This window comes from Agelaius tricolor, unplaced genomic scaffold, assembly GCF_023055355.1.
Source record: "Agelaius tricolor isolate 1412-34295 unplaced genomic scaffold, bAgeTri1.0.p SCAF_1, whole genome shotgun sequence".
Lineage (NCBI taxonomy): Eukaryota > Metazoa > Chordata > Aves > Passeriformes > Icteridae > Agelaius > Agelaius tricolor.
In genome coordinates, this window is record NW_027269261.1 from 98,420,373 (window position 1) to 98,446,882 (window position 26,510).

The following is a 26,510-nucleotide window of genomic DNA, read 5'->3' on the forward strand; positions in this document are numbered from 1 at the left end:
AATTTGTTTCTATACCGTGCCCATTCTTTATCATTGGTTTCTGTTTATATCCTGCATTTCTTAGAGTGGAAGCTTGTAGCAGCATTTATACCCAGTTGAGAGCAGGTCTAACAATGTTTGAGTGCAATAATGTACACAAACAGAGGTTTAATTCAAGCAAAAATGACAGGCTGAGAAACTAAAATCCTGGTTTGGGTCATAACATCCTATTCAACTGAAGCCATGAATGTTTTAAACAAGCAGTGAGTTGATGAAAAACTGCTATTCAAATCCTATACAAGACACCTGTGATCCCTCCTAAGGCAAACATTAGACTGAAGCCGGCTGATTTTTCCCAAAAAATAACATGCCATCTCATTAGTGTGTGAGAAGTGCTGAACAAAATACTGACAGAATCTGTGATACCAAAGAAATTACCACCTAGAGTGAGAGAGTACATTTATTAATAAAGTATTCAACTAACTGGAAGCAAAGCCATTTATATAGGCTTTTTTGTATCATAAAGGAAATGGTCTGGGTATTTTCCTTTTTCAAAGCATCAGACTATTCACTTATGGATTGATCCAAATCCCACTGAATTCCATACACATACATGAAGTACTGATTACTCTTGCACACAAACTTCTAAACTTCATGCCAAAACAAAAATCTTCATAGTTTACTGAAGTAAATCAGGTAGAAATAATCAATACAGCACAAACTAAAATACAGTCATTAGTGATAATCACATATGATAATTTAAAATAAAGCTAAGGCTTATTAAAGGAGGTGCTGCTCATAACTGCTTTTTCTACAGTGCGCTGCATCAAAAAGAATTTGAAATAGAACTCACATGACTGTGATAAAGCACCCTATTATGAGTGGTTCAGAATGGCTCAAATATGTACTAAAAGTATAAAGTTTTAGGGTGATCATTTTCTTCTAGCAAAACAGGGCATATTATGTAGCACATGGGAATCCACAGGAGATTTAGAAATATTTCCTTCCATGGGGAACCATACTCACAAACATGATCTCTTTAACTGATTCTGTTAATGTCGAGTGATATTTTTGGCCATGAGCATTTTAGCAAGAACAAAATTTACGTTAAAAAATTACTTAAAGTGAAATTACTTTTCTTTATAGTCTAGATTTTCACTGAGATCAAACAGTTCATTACAGTGTAATAACAAAACTGCTTAAAACTGCTCATAACCTGCATGGTAACTGCATATTTCAGTATATCAGTTTGAAGTTTTTAAAAAATATTTTGTAAAACATAATGAAAAATATTCCTAACACAAAATTCACAAGTGTGTTTTTCCCATCCTCCTTTGTCCCCTTGAACTCATGAATAAAAGGGTCACTGCAGGCAGAAGGATTTAAAAATTATTAAGCCTCTTTCAAGTATGTTTCTGTACTCATTCAATATTTTGGACAACTGTTCTATTTATTTTTGATTTTCTAAATTTTACTTTAGTCTCAAATAGTTGTTGCACACTAAATATTAAAAATTCCTGTCAAAGTATATGGTTGTTAGATTCCATTTTGTAATTTTTGATATTACTAGACAAATCCTTCACTGATTTAACAGTTTTAATCCTGTGATGGAGCCATGATATGACATGTTATTACTGACTATGACTTCCTGACTAGGGATGTCCAGCCTACTCATCGAGCTAGTAACCTCTGGGTATGTGATGAATATTATGAATTCATCTCCAATGTGTGCAACAGGAAATGGGCATTCATGGAATGGCGTATAAATAAATGCATACATGTCATGAAGGTTCTATAAAACTGTCTGCATCCTACATCTTACTATTATTCAACAGTGTGACATAAACTGTTATTTTAAAGACACATCTATTACACTAAATCCTCTGTTAAGATCTTTGTGTTGTCAGATTTGAAATCAGGGCAAAAAAAAAATCAGTTGCCGAATACTGAGATGCTGGTACACAGTGAGCTCTTAGAATTTCTGACAAACTAGACCAAAGCTGCATTTCTAGCATAATAAAATATCCCTACTACAATTATTTTAGACCATCTGAACACAAAATACAAGATTAAGCCTGGAGCTCCAAATGCTGAGATTTAATAAATGTGAACATCCTTTATCTTTCCCTCTTGGATGTAAGTAACAGGAGGAACCCTGTCAGATCTGGCAGTAAACACAACAGGAAACTCTCTATAGTTTCTGTCTAAGTAACTATCACAAAACTCCACAATAATATTATGGCCACAATAAGAAAAAAGATATTTGGATTCCCTCTTGGATTGACTACAAAGTCTTTACATGTCTACTAGACTTGGAACTGAGCCCTGTCTTATTGACAGAAACTTCATGACATACTTCAGTCACAGCACTGAAGATCAAGAGGACAAATTCCCCACAGCCCTTAAATTTAGGATCCTGCCAAAGTATTCACTGAGATCTATTTGCCAGTGCTTTGATCCAGGGTAAGCATCTCAAATGTAAGGCCACAGAAAAGGATCTAGATACAAGGAAACTGGGTCTAAGTAAAATGGTAGTGATTTTCAATATTGCCTTAATCAATGATACCAAAGATGATCTTCCTACAGAAGAAATGCTGAATAAACCACATATTTGCAAACCATTTTATTAACAAGCAATAGTTAGAGCTTCTACTTTTTTGACCTAGATCCTTTCATTGTTCAGCACTTCAGAACATTTAGAAACACAATGATCCATTGTATACTTGTCACTTCTTTTGTAAAAGGCAACACTTCTTAAAAAGGAAAAAGACTGACTTTCATGCATTTTCCTAAGCCTGTTATCATATTCAAAATTGTAGAAGTCTTCAGAGGTTCAAAATAGAAACAATTGGCTTTAATCTAAATGCTCTCTATTTACATAAGGGCTCTAAAATGTGACTGAAAATAGTTTTGGGGAAAGATTTTACACTTCATACAGTCAAGATTGATGAAAGTAATTCTGATGGATGGGAAGGTTTGCATAATACTTAGAAAGCTGTCAGGTCTTTGCAATTCCTTTCCAAAAGTCACTTCTAGGCAATGTCAGAACCAAACCTCAGAATAATGCACAAATTCATAAAACACAAACCAAATTTACATCACTCTTCAATAGTAAACTCTATTTCCCTTAAAACTCAACTTACACTAGCAAAACTCTACTTTCAGTTGCCACTATGAACCGTAACAACCATTTCTTAGGTATTGGTCTACCTCATTTATGCCACCTGTGCCAATCTAACTTGAACTAGATTGTCTGTGAAAACAAAATTTGTATTTCTTGCCTTAATGTTCGCTGACAGAAGTGATGAACTGCATCGCATTTGTTGCAAGAACATTCTACGTTTTGATTCCTCAATAAGGCCTTGATCTGAACCACAAACCAGCTTTTTACAAACAGATACACCTGACTGATGTGCTTAATGAATGCAACTGTATCTACAGAAGACAAAGTCTAAACATACCTCCCTTGCAGATTTTTAGCCTTCTGGGAAAGGGAAAAAATGTTTTAGACACTGAGTGGAAAACAAAAAGCTTACTGCTAGCTGAGAAGTACTCTGAGACTTAATTTGCAAACCGATTATAACTTTGAGTAAAAATCTGATGAAAATTTTCGAAGTGCATTTATTGAAGTAATTCTAATAATGTGGAAATTTTCTTCAGTACAAAACTGACCTCACTAAATAAAGTGAAAAAAAAAGCAAATCAAACCTTCCACCTACCAAATGAAATTTCCACCCTCCATTTCTCAAGCTCATATGCAGGAGAACCCAAGAGTAGGGACAAGAATCAAAATATGTCTGGAATTGGAAGCAGAATATGCTGGAAACACGTTTCAAAATTTAAGGGAAGGAAAAAAACCAAAGAAAAGCTTGCCCTAAGCTTTCTCTGTCCTTTCAATTAAGTATGTTTCTGAAACGGATGCTTTAGCCTGGATTCACTTATCCCCTTGGAATCTAGTGTATTTTGGGGAACGATGCGAGAGCCCAACGTGCTCGCGCCGCCTCGGCCCCCGCCCCACGAGGGACCGGTGCCAGAGGACGGGGACCGGAGGCAGGGAGGAAGGACGGACGCGCCTCCCGCGGAGCCGGGGCATGTGAGGGGATGTGGGGGGATGTGGGGGGGATGCGAGCGATGCGCGCCCGCCCCTCCGCGGACCCGCGCACCGCGGCCGCGCTCCCTGCGCGCGTTCCGCTCCGCGCTGTCCGTGTTCTCCGCCTGGGGCCGCGGCTCCCCCGCGCTTCCCATGACTCACACGGCGGAGCCCGGGGGCGGAAGCGGCGCCTCCCCCGCGGACGGGCGGTGCGAGCGCCCCGCACCCGCGCAGCGCCCCCGGGCTCCGCTGCTGCGGCCGGGGCTGCCCCCGCCTGCCGGGGCACTGCTCAGCTCTGAACGATGCGAACCACCACCATCCCTGCCACCGAACGAGCTTCTCTAGGGGGTTTCTGCGGCAGCCGGGCCTCCCCCGCCCGTCAGAACCGTTCTGGTCCCGGGCTGGCGGCGGAGCCACAGGACGCTCAAAGCGTCCCGCTCGCCAGCCTTCCCCTCCCCCGGCCCTGCCCTTGGCCGCTGGCACCGCGGCAGCTGGAGCAAGTTCAGCTTTTCTTCTCCCACAGCACTGGGGCTTGGCTGCCCTTAAAGAAAATCCTCTCCTAACAACGTGTCAATGTTACATTCCTCCACAAAGCAACTTCTATTAGGGGGGCTGGGAGCTTGGCACTGCCTCGCCACAGACTGAGAGCTTTGTGGCTATGCAAAAAACAAGGAGAGAGGGAACATTTCCTGCATTAAAATGCAATACCCCAGGCTCGATGATTTATCCTCACCCTCCCCCTACTCCCGCATGGCAGCTCTGAAGGACCCCCTCGCCAAGAGCCTGCATCCAGTGCCCCCATCTATGTTCAACCCACGCTTTCCCTGCCTCACAACCCTTCAAAGTCCTTCTAAAAATCACCCTCCCGCCCCAGCCTCTCCAGAATGTCAGGCTCAAACAGGAGTACGTAGCAGAGGGACTAGGTGGAAGGCTGCCGTGCTAACTGCTAGATCCCTGACTTCCCACCCTTCCGCAACAGCCCCCTCCCCTTTTTCCAGCAGGGACATGAAGCAGCTGCTGGGACTGGAGCAGCTGCTGGGAATGACACATCAACCCCCTCCTCGCTAATACTGCAATGAGATTCTGAGCCTCCATCTCCGGGAGCAGGGACTGCCTGGGGAATGGGTGCAGGAGCAGCCACTGGCCCCTTCCCAAAGCTCCCAGGAGGTTAAACCAGCATGTCCTGCCTGCACAGTGCCTCGCCTCTCCAGGCATCTCAGGCAGAGGTTTCACACTTAGAAACTGCATTTGCTCTTGGTTTATTTGTAGGTTGCTGAGGTCTGGCCCAGGGACCAGGTGTCCTGAACATGGTAAATCTCTTGGTCTTTTGGTCAGGTTGCCTGCATGCCTTTGGAAATATTCTCCTTGCAAAGTCAAGGGATCATATAAAGAAGGCCAAGGTTTTTCAGTTGGGTGGTTGCTGTAAAGAGATGGTGAGGGGGAAAGTGATTTCTGGCTCACCACCTGTGGGCATTACTGTAAGTGAGGCCTTAGAACAGATGGATCCTACTTGTGAGGAGTTTCAACGGTGCTCAGCAGAACTATAAGCTGTAGGTTAGGCCAGTTTAGAAATGAAAATTCAGCCTGCCTTTAAGGGAATGTGCATCTTCTCCAGCCCTTTTGCCTCATCTAGAGGAAAGCCAGAGTGGAGAGCAACTGAAACGAATGTGAGTATTAAGGAGAGCTGGCAGCAGGACTTGCACACTGGCATGGCATTCAGCCCCCCCCTCCAAGAAGCACCTACCTTCTTTTGGCGGCCGCTTGGCTTCCCTGGTGAGATTGCAGACCTGGGTGGTTTGCAGCTCCTGGGTCAGGCAGCCTTCTGTCTGCTCGTTGAGGGGCAGCACCACGTTATTGAGCAACACCAGGGACTGGTCGTCTATTCCCCACTCTCCCAAATGCTGAGGGCAGGTGCATTTTGTATACATGATCCCACAGGACTCGGTTCTCCCATTTTCAGATTTCAAGCAGCTCTCCAACCAAGTGCATAACACATGGCACCCAAACTGGCTCGGGCTCACCTTGTTCAACACCAAAAATTCAAAGAAGGATTTGTGGTCTTCTTCTTTTTTGTGTAATCCTGGGAAGTTGATAGGATAGACACGACGTATCTGAATAAAATTCTTATCATACTGCAGAAATACAAAAGCATTCTTGGAGTTGCAGAGCTGCATTATAGAATGGTTATTTTTTAAAAGATCCTTTATTTTTTCATGAGAAAAATGATCAAACTGATAAGCCAAGAGGGAAAAGTTGGAGCAGCTGAAGTCCTTTTTGGAAAATTTCAGGTAAATACTATATTTGGTTGGATCTGGATTTTCCAGCGTCCAAGTGCAGTTTGTGAAGTTTTTAGGAAACATTTCACTTACAGAATACGATCCATAAATGACCCCCTTCACCAACGTGGAACACCAGAAGTCTTGGGCAGCATTAAATCCAAACATAACCAGTAGATAGGTGGAAAATATATAAATCAGCAAATTACGAACAGCCTTCATCCTATGTCATTTGGCCTGCAGGAGATGAAACGAAATAAAAATGCAAGTAGAATTCTTCACGCATAGAAAACCAAACTCCTTCCAATATTCGAGCCAGCTGTTTTCAAGCTTGCAGTTAGAGCCCCTTTCAGAAAGAAGGGCAGGTAATTTTTATTTTATAACGCAAGGGCCGGGGTTGCTGCTGTGTGCACAGCGCCATCACGTGGCCATCGCCGCAGACACGGCTTCCACAGACAAATTAAAACTCAACATCTATTAGATTATTAATAGGAATGTCCTCTCCTCTCTAGGATTTAGTCATCATGGCGTGGACTAGAACTGCTCAACTTAAGTAAAAACCTAGATGCCTTACCTAGCAGACCCAGAGAAGAGAAGTTTATTTATTTATTTATCCAAAAAGTAAATAATTAATCGGCTATAGTTATGTACTTGCATATACGATATCCACATGCAGAATTTCACCAGAATAGGACAAGAAAGCCGGTAGAATTTGTTATATATTATTTTTCTCTTAAGTCTAAGAAGTAACTGAATTATTACAGCTATCATTTAAAAATGCTCAAATTACTATTTGTTACAGATAGAACATTATCTCCCATATGCCTACATGTCTTCACCGTGGCTGCCAGGTCTCTAAAAAGGCAGCAAATACTGAGATTAATGCATTAATAAAATTTTGACAGTATTGAAGAAGAAACAAAGACGGATATAACTACTGCTCGTCTGACACGATCACTAAATGCCAGCTTTTTAAGATAATAATTTCAATGTGCTTCAGCCTCTAAGGATATATAAAATGGATCACAGTATTAGTATTACAATCAGTAGCTCTATGTAACTGGCCATGCTACAGCAGGATCTCTGCACCTATTGGACTGCACTTGCCCTTTGATTACGAATTACTTGTACTGTCTGATTAGCTCCTGTGTTTTGCAGCCCTGCGCTTGAACAAGGAAAAAAAAAAATTACATTTTCTCTGCTAGTATCTCCAAATAAAGCTGTTTTACTGCACCTGCCAACCCTCTGAGTCTCCACAAGCTCTGTTTCTTTTAACAGTGGCCTAGGTTCACACAGTGAACCTGAGTTACATTTATCTCCGTAATGATAACCAAAAATTTCAGGTTGAAGGTTTTCAGCATTAACCTTTGAAAAGTTGCTTATCTCTTACAAATGAGTAGTTTTTCACCCTCTGCTCTTAAATGCAAGCAGAAAGAAGTGATACCGACCTAATTTCAAAACTCTCTAGATTGCAGTCTCTTCCACTGTTGCTCTGTGAGCAGAGGCACACATACACACAGGCACCGTTACTGAGTTTTGATGTGTGTCTTTGCCCAGCTTTTCATCTCCTCACCAAACAGCAAGGCATCTTCTGTTTCCCATTGCGTAACACACAGCAAGTCACCGGATTAAGCTCCCTTGAAGAGATTTTCCTATCTCCTAGATTATATTGCAAACTCTGAATCCTGAAATGGGCAAAAAGCAGTACCAACTCTAACCCTCTTTATAGCAGAGGTTTAAAAAAAAAAAAGGAAAAAGAAAAAGAAGGAGGGCTGCTGCTGTGCCACATGGTCAGATTTTCTCCTTTCTGAGCATCCATCTCAGTGAATAACATGGTTCTCCTTCTCCAAACAGGGCTGGTACAGCATTTAAGGTCTTAAAAAAGAGAAACTTATTGGGAATTCTGGAAACAATTTCCCCTTTGCTGAAGCACTTTGCAGGCAATGCAGTTCTGCGCAGTGTTATTCAGGATGGTGTAGGCGTTGAAAGCCAATGTGACAATAAGTGTCTAAATTAAGAATTCCACCCATGAAAAAGGATTAATTTTATAATCTGGAAAGTAGAAAGGGAGCTTATTTGCTTTTCTGTTTGAAAAGGAAAAAAGCCTCTGACTTTTTCCATCCTATGTAATATCTGCACTAGAAAAAATAAAGACCTCTGCAGTGCTAGGCTGTTTTCTATGAAGAAATGTAAAGCCCTCATTTTAGTTGTGCATTTGTTCATGCACGGCTACTGAAACACAGCACTGTCTCAATCCCTCTCTCCCTGTGTGCATTACACACGCACACATGCACACACACACGAACTCGGTGTGCCGGCAGCCTTCAGTTAGTTTGCAGCATTGCTAGATGCAGAGTGAACCTGCTCGCTGGAAGGATTAAAACACTCAGATTAAAAAGGTCTTTCTTTTCCATGGAGGAAGGACTTAAAGAATGGCCACATAGGTTTACGGTCGCCTATTTGGGTAGGGGGAGAATTCTCTTCTGCTGAAAAGAAACGGGCATTTAGTTTGGATATTCCCCGAACTGATTTTCTAGGTGACACTGTAGTTTAGCCGAACATAGACGGCGCCATCACTCCATTTATTTTTTTTTTCCCCCCAACAGAAGACCCACTGACTTCTCTTATTTTAACTTCCTATTAACCTAACAATTCCCCCCACCCCCCATACAAATTACCCCAATCGTGCACAAACCTCAGGTTTTCTCGGTCTCGCTGGAAATTACTCTCAGGGAAGCAGACCTGTCGCAAAACGGACTTCTCTAACTTTTAAACTGCAGCGCTGAAGTAAATGCGGAGATCATTTCGTATGTGCTGTCTCTCTCTCTATCCTTCAGCAACAGCCTGTCCCCCTCCTCCGCCGCCTCCTCCCCGGAATCCCAAGCTAAAAGCTCTCCAGTCGTAATCCCTGGAAATGGGAAATGGAAATGCCCGGGGCACCCTTACCTTCCACTCCGAAAGCTGTCAGGCTATTTCTCTAAAACACTAGCACCATAGGCACACGTCCCAACAACAGTGATGGAGAGATTCCCCTTCTGACGGAAGCACCGTTTCCCATTTTCCCCGGCTCAGGTTCAAAACCAAGATTTAAAAAAGCAGCAGAAGATAAAAAACGCAGCGAGAAAATCCCCGCACGCCACACGCACACCCCACCGAGGGAAAAAATCAGCTTTGGCTCCGGATCCACCAAATCCAACCACATGAAGGGAAAGAAAACAGAAAAAAAAAAAAAAAAAGAAAAAAAAAAAGAAAAACCAAAAAAAACCAACCACCTCAAACCAGCGAGACTGCAGGGGAAAAAAATGGAAGTGGCTGAGCAAGCGAAGGTTTTTTTGTTTGTTTGTTTGGTTTTTTGTTGTTTTTTTTTTTTTTTTACTTGAAACAAAGTCTCAGCACAGCAGCCCGATGCACGGCGATGCCAGGCAGTCGACGGTCTGAGAGAAGGACTAAGGCGTTAGTGCGGATTTGTTGGTGGGTTTTGTTGTTGTTGTTGTTGTTGTTATTACTAATAGACTTATTCCTCCTTCCCTCCTCCTCCTCCTCCTCCTCCTCCTCCCCCCAGGCACTAATGGCCGGACAGCGGCGGGGGGTCCTCGGTTGCCGATGTCGGGGAGCGGTGTGAGCGCCGGGCGCGCAGGGAGCACGGCGGCGGCGGCGGCGGCGGCGGGAGCGGGAGCGGGAGCGCGTCTCTGCCGCTGCGTGTGGCTCTGCCCGTGCGTGCGTGCGCGCGCGCCCGCCTGCGCGCCCCCGCCTGCCGAGCCCGCCCGCCTCCGTGGGAGCCGGGCCGGGGGCGCGCGCGCGTGTGCGCGCCCCCGTGCGCGCCCGCCCCCGCGCGCCCCCGGCCGCCCGACGAGGGAGGGGGGGGGGGGGGGGCGGCTGCGTGCGCGCGCCTGCGCCCCGCTCCGCGCGTTCCCGCGGCGCCCCCCGGCCCCGACAGCCGGGCCCGAGGAGCGGTGCGCGCGTCACGGGCGCTCGGCGCGTCCCAGAAACGCCGCTCGCCGCGCCCGGCAGGGCTCCCCGCCGCCGTTCCCAGCGCTGGGGCCGGCTGCGCCCCGGCGTCAGAAAAACCCGCGGGCGGGGAGCGAGGGAAACGGGGACGCCGGGGCGGGAAGCTCGCACTTGATCTCCTTCCTCTTGTTTTTTCTTCCAAAGCACAACCTCCCCCTCGCCGCAGCCCCGGGAGCTGTCGGCTCGGCCCCGCGATGCAGATTAACTGATACAGGGCTCCCGGGATAAACGCTCTCAAACTGCCGCCCGCCTCCGACTAGAAACAATAGCAATTTTCTCAGCGCGGCTGCAATTAACGCCGCGTTTGTTCCCCGCCAGAGATAAGGCTGTGCCCGATCGCAGCCGCATCCACTCCCTCGGCTGCCGCCGGCCGCCCTCTCCGCACGGGAAGGATGGAGAGCCCGGCGCTGTGCCCAGCGCGGCAGCCACGCTGCCCCGGCTGAGAGCGGAGTTTGCGAGGCGACAGCGGCTGAAGTGGCACCGACGGCGGCGGGTGGGGTCAGACGGGGGAGGTTCATGAAAAAAGCTTTGCCACAAGCAAGGCGATCCCCTTTTTCTTTTGTTTTTGTTTTAAATTTTGCTACATCTGGGCATGCTTTTTTTGCCCTCCCCTCCCGCTGTGTCCCTCCTGCTCCCCAGGTCGGGTTGGGTTGTCCTCTGGTTCTTCCCGCTGGCGTGAGATATCAGGGCAGTCTGCACGACAACAGATATCCAGCGTGAAAATTAGGAGATGACATTTTAATAAATGCTGCTGTCAGTCAGCAGCTCTCAGCCTGGCTGTCGTGTGCTCCCACTGCTGCCATTCTGCAGAGAGCACAAGGCCCTGCTGAGTTCGTGGGGCAATACAGCCCCTCCATGCCTTCAAAGTTCATATGAATCATGGTTGTGTGGTTTTGGACACGACCTCCCACCCCGATGAAATGAAAGTTTAAATTTCTGGACAACATCCAAACCAATCAGTCCTTAAAGCAAGCAGTTTTCTCCCCTATGGTCCTGCTCTAGCCCCTGCAAGGTCTGAATTCCAGTAACACAGAGCTTTTATGATTACAATTACATGCTGCACAAATTCTGATCAGAGGTATCGCTGGTCACAAACCACTTTCGACCAAAGTAAACCAAAACATGGTTATAGCTTTTTACTGTATTTTCCATAGGTATCAGCTGTAAAACCACATCCCTGCTAGCTTTTACACTCATAAATATGTTATATCCCTGTTGTCAAAATAAAACAAACAGTACCTACCCAAAGCAAGGAAAATGTGAGAGATATTCAGGGTCTGTGCCCAGCAAATGCAATGCAATGAAAACTGAACTGTTACTGGCTTAGAGATAATCAAATTCTCTCACATTTGCTGACATTCCATACTATCTGTGGGTGATCATCGTGTCGCTTAAGGTACTTAAAGGGAACTTCTGTTCATTGACAGAGTGATAGGAGCAGAACAAATCAAATGTGTATATACAATGCAATATTTGAATATTTTTTTCATCTCCTTTACATTAAATGAGGAACTATAAGGTAAGTCACAAAAAAAACCAACTTGAATGAACTCTTACCTGTTTTCTATGACATTGGCAAGTTGTAGCTCCTTTAACTGTGAGTGGAAATTAAAAAATAATGAATATACAAAGTATGGTAAGCAATTGTCTTTAGACATCTCCTAGGTATTTCAACCCAGCGATTAACTTGATCTTTTCAATTTTGTGAAGACATGTCAATGCTGGAGAGGAGTCTGGGATGGAAGACTCCTTAACCTCTTGTTCACAAAATGAAGAAAAGGGTGGAGGTTGCACAAGTCGTGTTTAGATTAACTATGGCAGCTGAGGGGCAGAGGGGTGGGAAGTGATGGGACAAGATGGGATGGGACGGCAGCATAGAGTGCTCTGAAAATTTCTTTACAAGATTTGTACAATTAGACTTCAACAATTCAGGTTCTAATGACTGGAACTAAAATAAGCATACCATTTTTCTGAGTACACAAATATCTACAATCCACTTGCAGGTGTTTTTCTCCTGCAATTGAGGCCAATTTGAGAAAAAAAAATGGTTTGCCAGGTGTCATGCAGCATTTGAGGTAAAAGAAAAAATGTTATTTTGTATGTGTGTGTGTTATTTTGATAGTCTAGAAGTGAGAGTCAGGATATGTTTAAGTCTGCAAAATATAAATAGGTAGAAATGTGACAATAGGTTTGTTTAATTTGGGCATGCGGATCACTTGTGTTTGGAATGGTCCTAGTTTGTGTGTACATTTATTCCTAAGCTACAGCCTGAAGGGCAGATGCAAAGTGAACCTATGCACGTAATTTGGAAATATTGAGTAGATCAATCTTGTTTGAGTACCTCTGTTAAAACCTAGGAATAATGCATTAATGCAATCACACTCTTTCATGGGAGGGCTGTCAGCCCTGCATGGTGCACGTGGTGCCATCTGTACTACAAAGAAAGTATCAAGGCACTGAAAGAAGTGTTATGTTGCTCAGTAGTAGTGTTGTACGGACTGGCACAACATAGTGAATGCTAAATTTATAGTGTTGCTTTCTAGACTCAATGCAATTGTTTCAGCAAGGTTGGGCTTGATCCAAACTAGGAAAGAGGGAAGGAAGTAATGTTTTTAATTAATGTCTGTATTAATGAGAAAAAATGAGGCTTACCCAATTTAATATGTTGGATGGAATAAATTAAAGGGCTTGTTTAGTTGGGATTTTTCCCCCAGATCTGCAGAAGCACTTTGAGATCTTTGCTGTCTTGGTGATAGCAGCTAGATGATTTCAGTCCAGATTTTAGTGAACATAGCACAAAATTCAACACAGTCAGAATTGGAATTACCACTGACAGTTCTGGTGCAAATTTAAAAAGGAAGATGACAGTTTAAAGCAAGTGGCTTTGGAGAATGGTCTGTTCTCTTACTCAATCATCAATCACTCTTAGGGGGACTCGTTTCAGGTAAAGGTCGCTGTTGCAGCCTGCAGTGTCACTCCTTTGAGCAAATAAGACAGTCTGTCTCCATTACTGAAGGCACACATTTTAAAAAAATCTTAAAATTGTTTTCAGTATTATTATTACTGTTATCATCATCATCATCATGTTTAACTGACTCCAGAGTTACACTTAGATATGACCTTCTATGTACACAAGAAGGGAAGCTGTTGTTATAGACTCTATTTAGAGGTAAGAGTTCAGGGATAGTTACACTGAGCCTCTTGGCTTATGTAGAGGTGCCACTGGTCTGTTTCCCACTTCCCACTTTTCACAGATATGCAAGGCCCTTCAAAATCCCCTTTGGCAAGAATAGACTTTCTACTCTGCATTACATATTATTCTGCAGAACACCAAGCCGTATTTCCCAGCTCTGAGTCAGGAAAATGTTAAATCCAAAGCTGGTGTGACCACTTCAAGAGAAATGTTATGTAATTGGGTGTGAAGAAAAAAAATTAAATGGAATATGCTGGCCACATTACAGGCATTATAAAATTCACTAAATACCTAAATAAGAAGAGAAGAAAGATATTTTGTTGTTCCAACAGATTGAGAACAAATGCAAATTGGAAAAAAAAATCATGGACTTGCACTTGTTTTCTGGTCCAGGATGTTACAAACCATTAAGATTTTAATGCATTTCTCTATTAATTTCAGATTCTAAGTGAATTTCCCCAGTATTAGTTTTCTCTCTACTATTAAGAGGAAACATTAATTTAATAAATAATAGGCTATGTTCTGCCTTCTCAATTTTAAATATACTTGGAAAGATTATATGATTCTAATTAATTTTATTAGAGAAGTGATTCATATATTCATAAATAGCTAATTAATAATGCAGCACCAGTAGATGGTGCTCAAGAATATATAGCATACCTGGAGGCATGGGTGAATAAAATGTTCTATTTTGAAATTGAAAAATTTTGGCAAAAATACTAATTTACTTTTGGGAAGTTGATTTTTCATCAATAATGTCACCTTCCAAATTCAATCAGACCTTTGGTTGGTTAAGAATTTTCAAGTTGAAAAAGTCAGTGATTTACTTGCTTGTTTGTTTTCATTCTTTGTATGGCTTCTTCAGCAAAGGTTTCCACAAGTAATTCTAAATTGTGCTACTAGCTTTAAGTATTTTGATATTGTCATTCAATCCTATAAATTCAATAACTGGGCCAGTTATTGAATTTATTGGATTAATAAATAATTAATATTGCATTCGTGCAGTAGGTGACACTAAGAGCATGGGCAGAAGGGGCCTGAATCACATGTAAGGCCTGTACAGCATCCTGCCACAGATGGTGGCTCTTGAAGGCTCCTGAGGAAGGTGCAGAAAACCCAGAACGTGAGTATTTTTGAAAATCTGACTTCAAAAAAATCTCACATAGTCTCCAGTATGCAAAGGTCTTTTTAAGTGTCCAAATAAGTCTAAGTTCCCCTGCAATAATCATTTAGCTTGTTTAACTCCATGCATTCTTATTTTCTACATAAGCACCTAATTGTTTTCAATCTTAAATTTTTTTCTATCTCAGCATTAGTAAATGGTGAGTCCCACAGCATAAATACTAAGTGAAAACTTATGTTCTGTTAGATTTGCTAGCTTTTTATTTAATTCAACATATTCATATGTCACCGTATTCTTGTATTAATGCAGAGAGAAGTGAGATTCTGGCTAACTTCTATATTGTGTAATATTTTTGCCATGCCTCTATTTAATATCTTTTTAAAATATTCCACTCTGTTTCCACAAAACCCTGCTTCTATAATTCTTGTCCCTTTTCTCTCAAACACTTCCTAGTTTTCTGATATCTTTCTAAGATGTAGAAATCAGCACTGCACACAGCAGTTCAGATCAGGCTGCAGCTCTGATTTTTATAACATTGTTGTTCTTTATCATCTCTTCTTGATTCATTTAATATCTTGCTTCTTCTGAGAGCTGCTACACTGAACAGACGTCTTCAGTTTGCTGTCCATGTCTATTCTTTTTATCTGTCTCCTGTGAGAAACTTTGTCAAGCAAGTTTAAATAAATGATGTCTATTGGTTCTCCTTTGACCACTTCAGTAGTTTACTGATGTGTTGAAAACATTCTAGCAGATGAGTGAGGTATCATTTTGCTTTGCACAGATCTATCATCTCATGGTCTTGTGAGTCTTTTATTTTGTTATTTTTAATTTGTTAGGTACAGAATGCCAGATTTATGAATCTTTGATTCCCTGATTCGTTCAAAACTTCTTTTATGATGTATGTGAAATATTTGCTATTCTCTAACCTTCCAGTAAAGGAGTTGTTTTTCAATTAGAGATTGCATAGCTCCTCTACTTGTTCGGGATTTTCAGTCTTGGTGGCCTCCTGCTTTTCAAATGATTGATTTGTTCCAGCACCTCTTCATCTGATAGTACCTAATTTTTATTACCCAAGAGTAGATATCTCCCTAACATCCTCTATTGTGAAGACTGATGCAAATAAATCTTCTGTGCTCCTAGCAATGTCCTTCTCCTTAATTGCTGTCTTTACTCTCTGAAGTTCCCAGAAGACATAGTTACTCTTAAAAGTTTCTGGCTTTTGATATATTTAAGGAGGCTCTTTTAATTTGTTTTTATATTTTTAACATTATGCTTTTTATAAAAACATAAATAAGTTACATTTGCTATCCATTTTTTCCCTTTTTACATCTTTGCTATTACAGTCCATGATAATTTCCCTCATTTCCTGAAAGCTGCCTTTTCAGATTATGACAATTCCCTGCTTAACTCAAGTAGCATCTCAAATCCTTTCATTTCACTCCACTGCTTTGCAACTTTCCTTCCTTGTTTATCTCCTCCCTTCCCCCATATGTTCATTTATCAATGGAAGTATTCTTGGTTTTAGAAGGAACACAAATGCCACATTTTGACTAACATGCATTCTATTGAAGGCCTTTGTCCAAAGGTTAGTGCTGTGACATTTTTTTATATCTCTTACATCTTGTTAGATGTGTTTAACCTCATTATTTTAAGACCACTTTACATATTAGTTTGGATATCCTTAATCCTTGACTTCTTTCTGCTGATTGCAATTGAAGTCTAAAAATATGTCTAAACTCTGTTTTAATAATGGTGTCCAGTTTATCAAGCGGAGTTCATTGATTTAAGGCTGTCTTAGGTCTTGCAAGGTGACACTCATTTCTCAAAATAGTTTTCTTTCAGTCATGTGCTGTTTTAAGAACCAATTTCCTATATTTCTGAGAAACTATATTTTTAATCTTCGCCATTTACAGATCTGATTTTTTTTCTAATTGGGTTGTATAAAATTTATTATTATTGTGTTTTGTTACATATTCATGCTTTTTTTCTTTTTCTGTGCTGCACCCTTAGTATCTTAGTTTTGACTTGCATTTTTCGACATGTGTCTTTTTGTGCCCTGAGCTTCCATTCTCAAGCCCTCTTCACTTAGAGGATTTTTTCACACTGGAATTTATAGAATCTTTTATGTACAAAGCAAAATTCCTCACAGAGCTGGTCCATTCTGTTATTCTAGGGCAGTTTACAAGGCATTGTAGGTTTTAAAAAAATTATAGCATAAAGCCTTCTATTGGAAAGTCTTCTATTTCACTTATTTTGCTTTTAATTTTTAATTTTGCATAAATATTTGAAGTTCTTTATTTTTTACCAGATGTCATTCTATGGCACATTTCCTGGATTTGTGCTTCTTTGGTTGCATTTTAAGTGGATACTCAGAAGTATTTTTATTACTAGTAACATTTGTAGATTACTTGGTGTTCTTTGCCTCTGTTTATTAGGTGTGTGGGGAAAAAAAACAAACTTCTAGCCTTTCAATCTATTAAATCAATATTTTAAATACTTTATGTCTTACATATATAATTGCTGTCATTTGATTACAAACTTGCTGCTATTTCATGTATGCACATAGTCTGGTGGTGAAATTCTAAGGCTGTACCAGTAAAGTTATGAGAAACTCATTGCAGTCCCTACATGTGGGCTAGATAATAAACTTAAAAAAATTAATTGGAGAATATTTATGCAAAGATCAAAATAAAACTAAGGCCACAGTTTCCATGTTAATTATCTAAATGCACTGAAATCCTCTTTATACTGGGAGGAGTAAAAATATTTTAAAAATGCACTTTCATCTCTGATGTTATTAATGTACTCTAAAATATTGCCTAGTCATTAATCAAATTGAACTGTGATAAATACAGAAAACCACACAAACCCTGTGTCCTTTTGGCTTGTTCTACTAAAAGGAATGAAATTCAGAGTTAATATTGAATCCATCTTTGATGCTCTTCATTTTGCTTATGTAGGCTAGAGAAGAGTAATTTTATGTACTTTGTGTGTCATTAACGCCACTAATCACAAAGGGCAGTGTTAAAAGATGATGTCTTGTGTTGAGTTTTTCCTTGCATTAGTGAAAATGAAGGGCTGATAAACCTGTCTAGAGTTTAACTTTCTGCTGTTAGAGTTTCGTGTTTAAAATGGTGGTGGTTTAACACCTGGCAGCTAAGCCCCACATAACCACTCACTCACTCACTCACTCCTGCCTCAGTCATGTTGGGGACAGAAATGAAAGAGTAAAAGTGAGAAAGCTCATGAGTTGAGATAACAATAGATAAAGCAAAGTCTGCACAGGCAAGGAAAGCAAACCCAGGAATTCATTCACTACTTGCCATGGGCCTGCAGTTGTTCAGCTGTCTCCAGCAAAGCAGGGCTCCATCAGGTGTAATGTTTGCTTGGAAAGACAAATGCCATCACTTCATATTTTTCCCCCTTTCTTCTACTTCCCCCAGCTTTATTTACTGAGCATGACCCCATATGGTGTGGAATGTCCCTTTGGTCAGTTGGGCTCAGCTGTCCTAGCAGTGTCCCCTCAGCTCCTTGAGCACCCCCAGCCTCCTCTCTGATGGAATGGGGTGAGGAGCAGAAAAGGCCTTGGCTGGGTACAAGCGCTGCCCATCAATAATGAAAGCATCCCTGGACTATCAACACTGCTTAAAGCACAAATCCAAAATACAGCTGAACACTTTACTACTACTATGAAGTAAAATTAGCTCTACCCCAATCAGAACTAGCATAGAAATGCACAAATTATGCTGCTTGTCCCCTACCAAGTTCAGTTGTGATCTGTTTTAAGATGCTGTTCAAGATACCTGTGCAGAATCTTGATTAATTAAGTTCTTAGTGGAAGTCTTGGGTTCCAATTCACTTTTTGAGGGTTTGAAACCTGAGGTTTTTCCTTGTTATAACTTTCTAAGCCAGAGAAAAGGACACCAACATTTGTTTAAGACTAACAACAGCTTTTGTTATTCCTCTTAGACCTCATTCAGGGACACCCAGTTCACAATGTCTATTCAGCATGAAACACAGAAAGAATTTTCTAAACTAGGATCAGCATCCAAGTTGCTCTTTATTCTCTTTCTTTAGTTCTAGTGAGGGGAAATGCACATGGTATGGTGGCTCCATTACTGTTTTACTGTTGCTGACAAAGTATGGCCTGCCTGTCCCTTTAAAATAAAGTTTCTGTGAGCTTGATTTGAGGGGAGGATTCAGAACTCTGTATTCTGAGCATCCAGAAGTGATAGTTTGATAATGAATTTTGGGAGGTTTCAAGTGTATCCTTTGTAACAGTATCCCCAGTTATCTGGGGCTTTAAGTTGCCCCTCACTAAGAATTATGTCTTTCTGAGGCACATAGCTCTTCCCAAGAAACTTAGTGTAACAAAAAGCTGCCTCCTGGCTCAGGCTTCCAAATTCCATGCTAAAGAACAGGAGTTGAAGTCTCAGCACAGTCCTCCCTTGCATACTTGTTTGACCCAAATGCATACATTTTTAGAAAAAAATAAATTAGTATGATGAGTTTGTACGGATGATATTTTCTCAAATCCCCAGTATTTCCATGGAAAGACCATTCAAGGATTAGGTGAAGCTTCACCCTGGGAAAGAGAAAGGGACATGTTATGAGACTATGGTACTACAGAGTCAAGATTGGCAAGGAAATATAGGCTGGGGATCGATAATTTACTGTCCAGCAAAAGAACAGCAGGCACCATAAAAAGCTGAAAGGAGTCATGCTCAAAACAGAAGAGTTGCTCATGAAGCAAGTAACTGACCTTGAAACTCCTTACCAAAGGATGTTGTAGATAATAAAAAATAAATAAAATACAAATTTTTGTGGACTCAGGGACAAACTGACAAGCATATGAAAGAGAAATCCAGTGATGGTGGGGGTTGTCAATAAGTGTGCCAAATCTGATCCACTTCAGCAATTCCCCTGTGTTGAAAATAATTAGAAGTTGGGAATGTATTAGGGGAGAATCTTAAGCCTCCTTCAGCATTTATAATGACTTCTCAAACAAAATGTGGGGCTGAATGAAATTTTAGGGCAGCACAACTATTTTGATCTTCACTCTTTTTGGATATTTTAGTAGCGACTGGAGAGGTAGATTTTCAGGGGTGAAAATCTGAGGGTTTTTTTCCAGAGATCCTGGAATGGTTGAAATTTGGAAGCAAGCACTGAACATTATTGTTCAGAATGTCAGGACATCTATTTCAGTTTTAAAACATTGGCTGAGTGCCCATAATTGCCTTAAGTGAGTGCTCACATTTAAAAATTTGAGGATACAGTCCAGTTTCAGATCAAGCTGAGACCCAGGGATGAAATTCTCAAGGTCTTTTTTCTCCATCTAAACACCATTGGTTTTGTAAACACATTTTCTGCAATTCCCCACATCTTAAGGGAAGAAGTTCTGTCCTATTCTAAAATCGTCTAGTATCTAAAATTTGATTGAATGGGCAAGGCTTATCTTAAGCTAAACAAATGTTTTAGAATTGGGAATAATTATATACTTTATAATTTTGGAAGAGAGTTCTTGGGAGAAGAAAAAAATATGCTCTCTCATAATTTCCAAGAAGAATCATTTCCTTGGCTGCATGGTGGGTGTCCAGAGTAAATTGTTTCATTGAAGCAGTCTGTTTAAAAGTTTGTGTATATGTCAGACAGACTTTTTTTGTACTGAAACACTCGGTATTTCTTTTTTGACCTCATATTGTAAAAATTATTAAAATATCTGTAAAAGATGAAACATCAGACAGTAACAGCCAAAGTCATGAATGACAAATGCTTCTTACTGACATGGCAAGGATTTCTCATATGACTGTCAATAAGGGGTTCATGGTCCACACTTCTGCAAGGTGGTGCTGTGAAGCTCAACTGCTTGAGGAAAACAGATGTGAATGTATCATTCAAATTTTAAGAAGTGCAGCTTTTTGGAATACGTGTTTCAGGTCATTGTATTAGTCTTCCAGCATGGAAATTTAGAGGAATAGCTAAGTTTACTGAGTTAGAGGGCTGTGTGTTGGCAGTAGCTCAGCTCATATCAATGGCCTGGTATCAGTGTAAAACATATGCGAGTATGGAATCATGCTCTTGATATGTGCTCTGGGCTCAAACTGAAGAGTGAGAGGAGAGAAACACATTCATATTACTGAAGGGCAAAATATTCTGTGAAAATGTGGAGTATTACTGTGAGGAGCTACATGTGGCTGTCATCATTCTGAAGAGACATTTTGACAACACTATACAAAATATGAGAGATTGCAAGAAAAGTAGTTCCCAAATTGTCAGGCACAAGAAGGGAGTATTTGGAGGGTGGGTTTTTATTGTTGTTTTTAAAGATGAATGACTATGGGTGGGTGAGTGAAAGGAAATGACAGAGATGTACTAATTTATATAGCTATCTACCACCTTATCCAAAAAGGCCAATAAATAAAAGGAATTAACCCAAACACACTGTAGAGCATCTACTCCAAATGTACTAGACCTCCTGCTAAGAGCCATAGGTTTTTGTCTCTCATAAATTCTGGCAATGTTCTCTGTCCTCTGCTGCCAACAGTGTCTGATTGCACTGAAATATTTTCCCCCTCTATTTCTCCCTTTCTTTCTCTCTTTTGCCTTTCTCTCTTCCTTCCTGTATGCACACTTGAATCTGTTATTTCACTGTTGTTAAGCAGTGAATCCTAGACCTTTTATTGGAGTGATATAACCAAAAATTTCGGGTGAATGATTTATTGTTCTGTTCTTGCTGAACATTGCTGACTGTTATCACAGTAAATGTAAGTAGTGTCACTGAAGTCAGCAGATCTATGCAGAATTAATCAGTATGGATTCTGGTCCTGAGAGTCATAATTGATAAAGTCGTTTGTGTGCTTGAAGCAAGTCGTGAATGGATGTCTCAGTATAGGTTCCTTAAAACTGGCTTAACTGTACATTTAATTAATTTTAGAGCGTGTCACCTTCACACAGAGCAACTCAGCTCCAAAATATATTTGGTCTTGGTAAAGGTATTTGTAATGTGATTATTCATAAACTTTATTTTTGTTTATTAGTATTAGATTTTTGTCTGTGCTTTATATTTTGTGTATTAAATACCAGGCTTTTAAAAATAAGTAGGTTACCTTGCAGAAGGGAAGCCAACAAATAGCTGTAGTTTCAAACACTTCACTGTGCTGTATATTTAAAAATGACACGGGGTTAAAAAAACCAGTAGCCTGTTTTCAGTGCCATGCTTAGATATGAACATATTTCTATTTTATACCCATCTTAAATATGTGAGAGAAAGATACTGAGAAATACTTAATGATGAAACTACTAAAACATGGTATTCAAATATACTGACAAGAAGCTGTTCTAATCTCTTTTCTTTCTTTCTTTTATATGCTCCCTCTGGCTTCTTCTCTCTTTGTATATTTTAATACAATACTTTCATCCCATTTACACAGCCTCGCCTAATCTTTTTTCTTATATAGTTCTTGCACTCATTTTTCTCTCTCAACCATATATTTCTATGTCTTTTTTCTCTTCTATGTATTCAGTATTTCTTCTCATGCTTCTCTTATGCCTGTGCTACTCGCTTCCTATAAACATCTATATTGTTGGACTGTTTTTTATATTCTAATTTTATCATCTATTATTGCTCTTTGAATTCAATTCCCAAAGTATTGTGTCAAGTACTGGAAATACAAAGCTCAAGTACAAAGTTCAAAATACAAAGTACTGGATTAAAGTTCAAGGATATTGCTTATTTAAACAGCAACTTTCTTAAGTTACCAAGAGCATCTGACAGTGAAGATCAAGATTCCTTCCTTGGCTGTTCCTACAAGATGGAAGTATTTCTCAGTCTCTTGCTCCCCACGATTCCTCAGAAAACTGTCCCATTAATGGGATATGCATTGGAATCCATCTACCCAATTTTGGACTGACTGCTAAAATGGAGATAGATGGACATCCGAAATGCAGATGTGTATATCTGTGCTGCTTATTCCTCTGGTATGGTCAACAAATAGAAAGAGGTGATTCTAATAATGTTTTTTTAATTGAATCTTGCTCTGGATCTTAGAAGTAAGTTAGCTGATTCACATGCTGATAGTTATTCTTTTCCCTGTTCTGATGTAAATTTCTGAGGCTGTGCGAGATAAACCTTATTTCTCATAGTGGACTGATAAAATTAATTCTCCGTTTGACTTCCCAGTTTCTTTGGGTATCCCTTAAATCTGTTTTTGTGTCTAATTTGAATGGAAGTCAGGCCTTTTATAAAATTTCTCTGCTAGGCACTTGCTATTTGTAACAAGACATACTTAAGTTGTGCCTTTGAACCCATCAAGGAAGGTCTCTGATGCAAGATCCAGTCCTTTCAGTCTGGGGGTGAAGACGTATCCTCCTAAGTCCTAGTAAGCAATCATAAGAATGTCCACATCTGTCTCCATGTCTTTTCCTTCAGCAGCATAGTTTTTCTGACCCTGTTTCCATCTTCACTTTCCACCCTGTATCTCTTGGTGTTTCCAGTGGGACCACACCAAGCTGGCCTAGGGCATCAGCGCAGCAGTGGGATCACACTCTCATGTCCTCCTGCAAGATGCCTGTCTGCATGTCTGAGAGCAGGCTGTGTTCTGATGACTCCTGGCCCCAGGAAGCAGAGAGGTGCAGGCAGGGGGCTGCTTGCCAGCTTTATGCCTGGCAGAGACCCAGGGCAGTGCTGAGGCTGAGGCAGGAGCTCTGTCTTGCTGCAGTGCTTGCAGCCGCCCTCCTCCAGCATGGCAGCTGTACATGGCTAAAAACCACCACCCCCTTCCTGCACCTAGCTGCTGTCAGCCACTGGCTTGGAACGCTGTAGGCAGTCCAGTCTGTGCTCTGGGATCCTCCATGCCTGGAAACAATCTGCCACCACAGCCCTGCTTGTAAATTTTTAGTGCAACACAACAATTACTGAATTCAGGAGGTATGTGGTACACTTAAAGTCAGGAATTCACATACCAGTTCCTATGAAGGGTTCTGATACCTACCCTACCAACTGTTGCTGTAGAAGGACTTGCAGGAGTCAATGTCTTTTTTTTTGTTTGGTTTTTTTTTTTTTTTTTTTTTGACTGCTGGTCTGTTAAAAACAGAGATGATATTCTGGGTTCTTTTTTCTTTGCTTGTCTTCATTAATGCAGTGCTCTTCTGCCTTTTTCTTCTTTCTTGAGTTATTGTCTTCCAACATGTCTTAACAAGTTTCTTTAAAGCTATGAACCCTTTGGGGCCAGAGACATGTCTTGTTAAAACTTTAGAAGTGGTGTAGAAGTGATTTTTAGTATGCTAGAATGAAATTTAAATATAGATATGAGATATAATAAAACTCTGCACTCACATACGTGGCCACAGTTGGAAATTTACATTTGAGAGCAGAACAAAAGGGGCACAGTCTGCAAAGGTCAGGCTCGCTAACTATGTATTCAATAATTAGTAATTATCTTCACATCTTAAATGTAACTGATAGAACTTCACCATAAATTCTTGTTGGGTTTTTTTGTTGGTTTTTTTTTTTTGTTGTTTAAAAGGTTTGGTTTGTGATACATTAATGAGTACTTATCCAAACAGCTTATTGATTAATTAACTTTATGGATCTGAATATGCACATTTTCTTCAATCTGATCTTCATTATGGAAAACGCCATTGAGTAGTTAACTTTAATATATAGTAACTGCTACTGAGCACTTAGAAATAAGGATGTAGGTGGCATGTCTTGTGAGTTACCAACTGGCATTAATTATGAAGTTGAACTTTTGCACTGAAGTCCTGCTGCCTCTGTGGTTTTAACATAGAAACCATGTCTCTTATGAAAACATATTTTTAAAATGTTCATGTGAATTTTTCTCCCTGTTGTATTTTTGGACATGGGATATTAATTAGAAAACTTTAAAATCATAGTTGGTGCAAATAAAGAGGAATAGAAGCAAGTTTAATATATAAGAAATCTGAACTGTTTCTATAGGCTCAAAATGAAAAAAAAAAAAGTGTAAAGCTCAGTTATTAATCACATGCATTTTTAACAATAAAATTCCTAATTCTTCTACTATTAGGGGAACCTCCCACCAGACCAGAACCTTTTCAAGCCTGGCCTTGAGCACTTCCAGGGATGGGGAGTCCACAACTTCTCTAGTAAACCAGTTCCAGTGCCTCACCACCCTCTGAGTAAAGAATTTCTTCCTAACATCTAATCTAAGCCTGCCCTCTTACAGTTTAGAACCATTGTTCCTTGTCATGTCACTCTCTGCCATATAGAAAGTCACTCTCCCTCTTTTTCAAGCCCCCTTAAGGTACTGAAAAGCTGTAATAAACTCTCCCCAAAGCCTTTTCTTCTCCATGCTGAACAACCCCAACTCTCTCAGCCTTTTCTTACAGGAATGGTGTTCCAGTCCTGTCATAAACAGTGTCTCTCCTATGGAGTCATTCCAACAGGTCAACAACTTTATTTTTCATTTTAAGGAAAGCATTTTCCCCATTTTTATCTTAACTTACTGTGTTTTAAGTTTAAACACTTGCTCACTTGCTTTTTATTCCAGCTGGTTGGTAATAAGGTGAACATAAATGTAAAACCTGAGAGTTTGGAGTAAGAAGATGACTATGAAACATACACAGTTTTTATGTTTCCTGACAAATCAGATGGAGAAATAAGTGAAGACGGAAATGGACTTGATTGCTTGAAATGAGAAGGGAAATTAAGTAGTTCAGAAATATTTCACCTAAGTAGTTGTGTCAGAATTACTTTTCTTACAGCAGCATTTTGCCATTGAGAGCATTCCACATTCAGCCCATGACACAAAATTCTAATTATTGTCCTTCACTGTTTGACTTGACAGTTTCTACTTGACTAAGCTATAGCAATGGATGAACAAATTGTTGACCATGGAGTTAGTGGAGTGAAGACATACAAGGCTAAACAGCACAGGTGTCTTTAGTCAGAAATAAAAGAAAAGGAAATTGTTGTAGTGTATCTTATAGTAACAGTTTATAATGCACTGATGAACACACAAACATTTTTAAAGAATTTTGTATACTTATGTACAATTCAATTATCTGGAAAGCACTGGATTAGCAGTCTTGGCAACTACTAAATATTTACCCTACTCTGATCACAGCAATGTTTGACTTCTTAAGTATTCCCTGCAGCTGCAGATGCCCTGTCTTATTACAGTGTTCCTCTCTTAAGCATTTTCGAATGCAATGCCAAAGACACCTGTGTAGCATCTATGTACAGGAAAAAGAGGATCTTTCAGAAAACTCTGCAGCAGCAGGATTTTGTTTATTGGCCCCTCTTTCCCTTCCCACGCAGCAAATCAACTGGGCCATCCTCCAGGATAATGGCCAGGTTCCTGTTCCTGACTTTTCCATCCTGAATGTTTCCATTATTTGTGTTTCCACAGCATGGAGGAAAAAAAAAATGAAATATTCTTGACTTTCAGCTTTGTGTGTCTTCCATGTAAGATGACTCTAAGGAATGGGAATTAACAAGAATTGTCTTTGGACTGAACAGTATCACAGTTAGTCTTCAACACCCTGTATTGATTAGTCACTAGGCAGATGTGGATTGCATTCTGCCTCAGGTAAGCATCCCCAATATGCACTTTTACAGATTTGTCTTGGACCAATGTCAAAGTCAGCTTTTGAGAGGCCCAGCCCTATAATGGGTGAAGAGCCAAGCTACAGGATACATGGTGAGGTAAAAACCACAAATGCAGGAAAAGAAGTTTAAGCACAGGTGAAGGACTTTTATTCTTTGCTTGTGATTTTTTCCTTAAAGGAAGTTTAAGGCAGCCCTGTGAAGATTTATTTTTGTGTAAAAAACCTGAATGGACAAATCCTGTCTTGGTTTGC

General features: G+C 40.6%; 1 protein-coding gene and 1 long non-coding RNA gene across 14 annotated transcripts in view; one reads left to right on the forward strand and one right to left on the reverse strand.

Annotated features, from left to right (window-relative positions):
• The window catches only part of ADGRB3 (adhesion G protein-coupled receptor B3), a 446,577-nt gene extending 437,038 nt beyond the window's left edge, over positions 1 to 9,539 (reverse strand). For 5 of the 13 annotated variants that reach the window (XR_011681988.1, XR_011681987.1, XM_071445405.1 and 2 more), the window contains exons 1-2: positions 9,292 to 9,539; positions 5,814 to 6,582 (exon numbers count right to left, since the gene is read on the reverse strand). Coding sequence is in view for 11 of the 13 variants with exons in the window: in XM_071445405.1 (XP_071301506.1) it covers positions 5,814 to 6,567 (754 nt within the window). In the remaining 2 variants the exon portion in view is untranslated. Of the gene's footprint in view, positions 1 to 5,813; positions 6,583 to 9,040; positions 9,179 to 9,291 lie in introns of those variants that run through there. The other 8 variants (XM_071445338.1, XM_071445310.1, XM_071445386.1 and 5 more) reach the window with 8 other exon arrangements.
• The window catches only part of LOC139598717 (uncharacterized), a 345,230-nt gene that overhangs the window by 175,985 nt on the left and 142,735 nt on the right, over positions 1 to 26,510 (forward strand). The gene's annotated exons all lie outside the window — the stretch shown is intronic.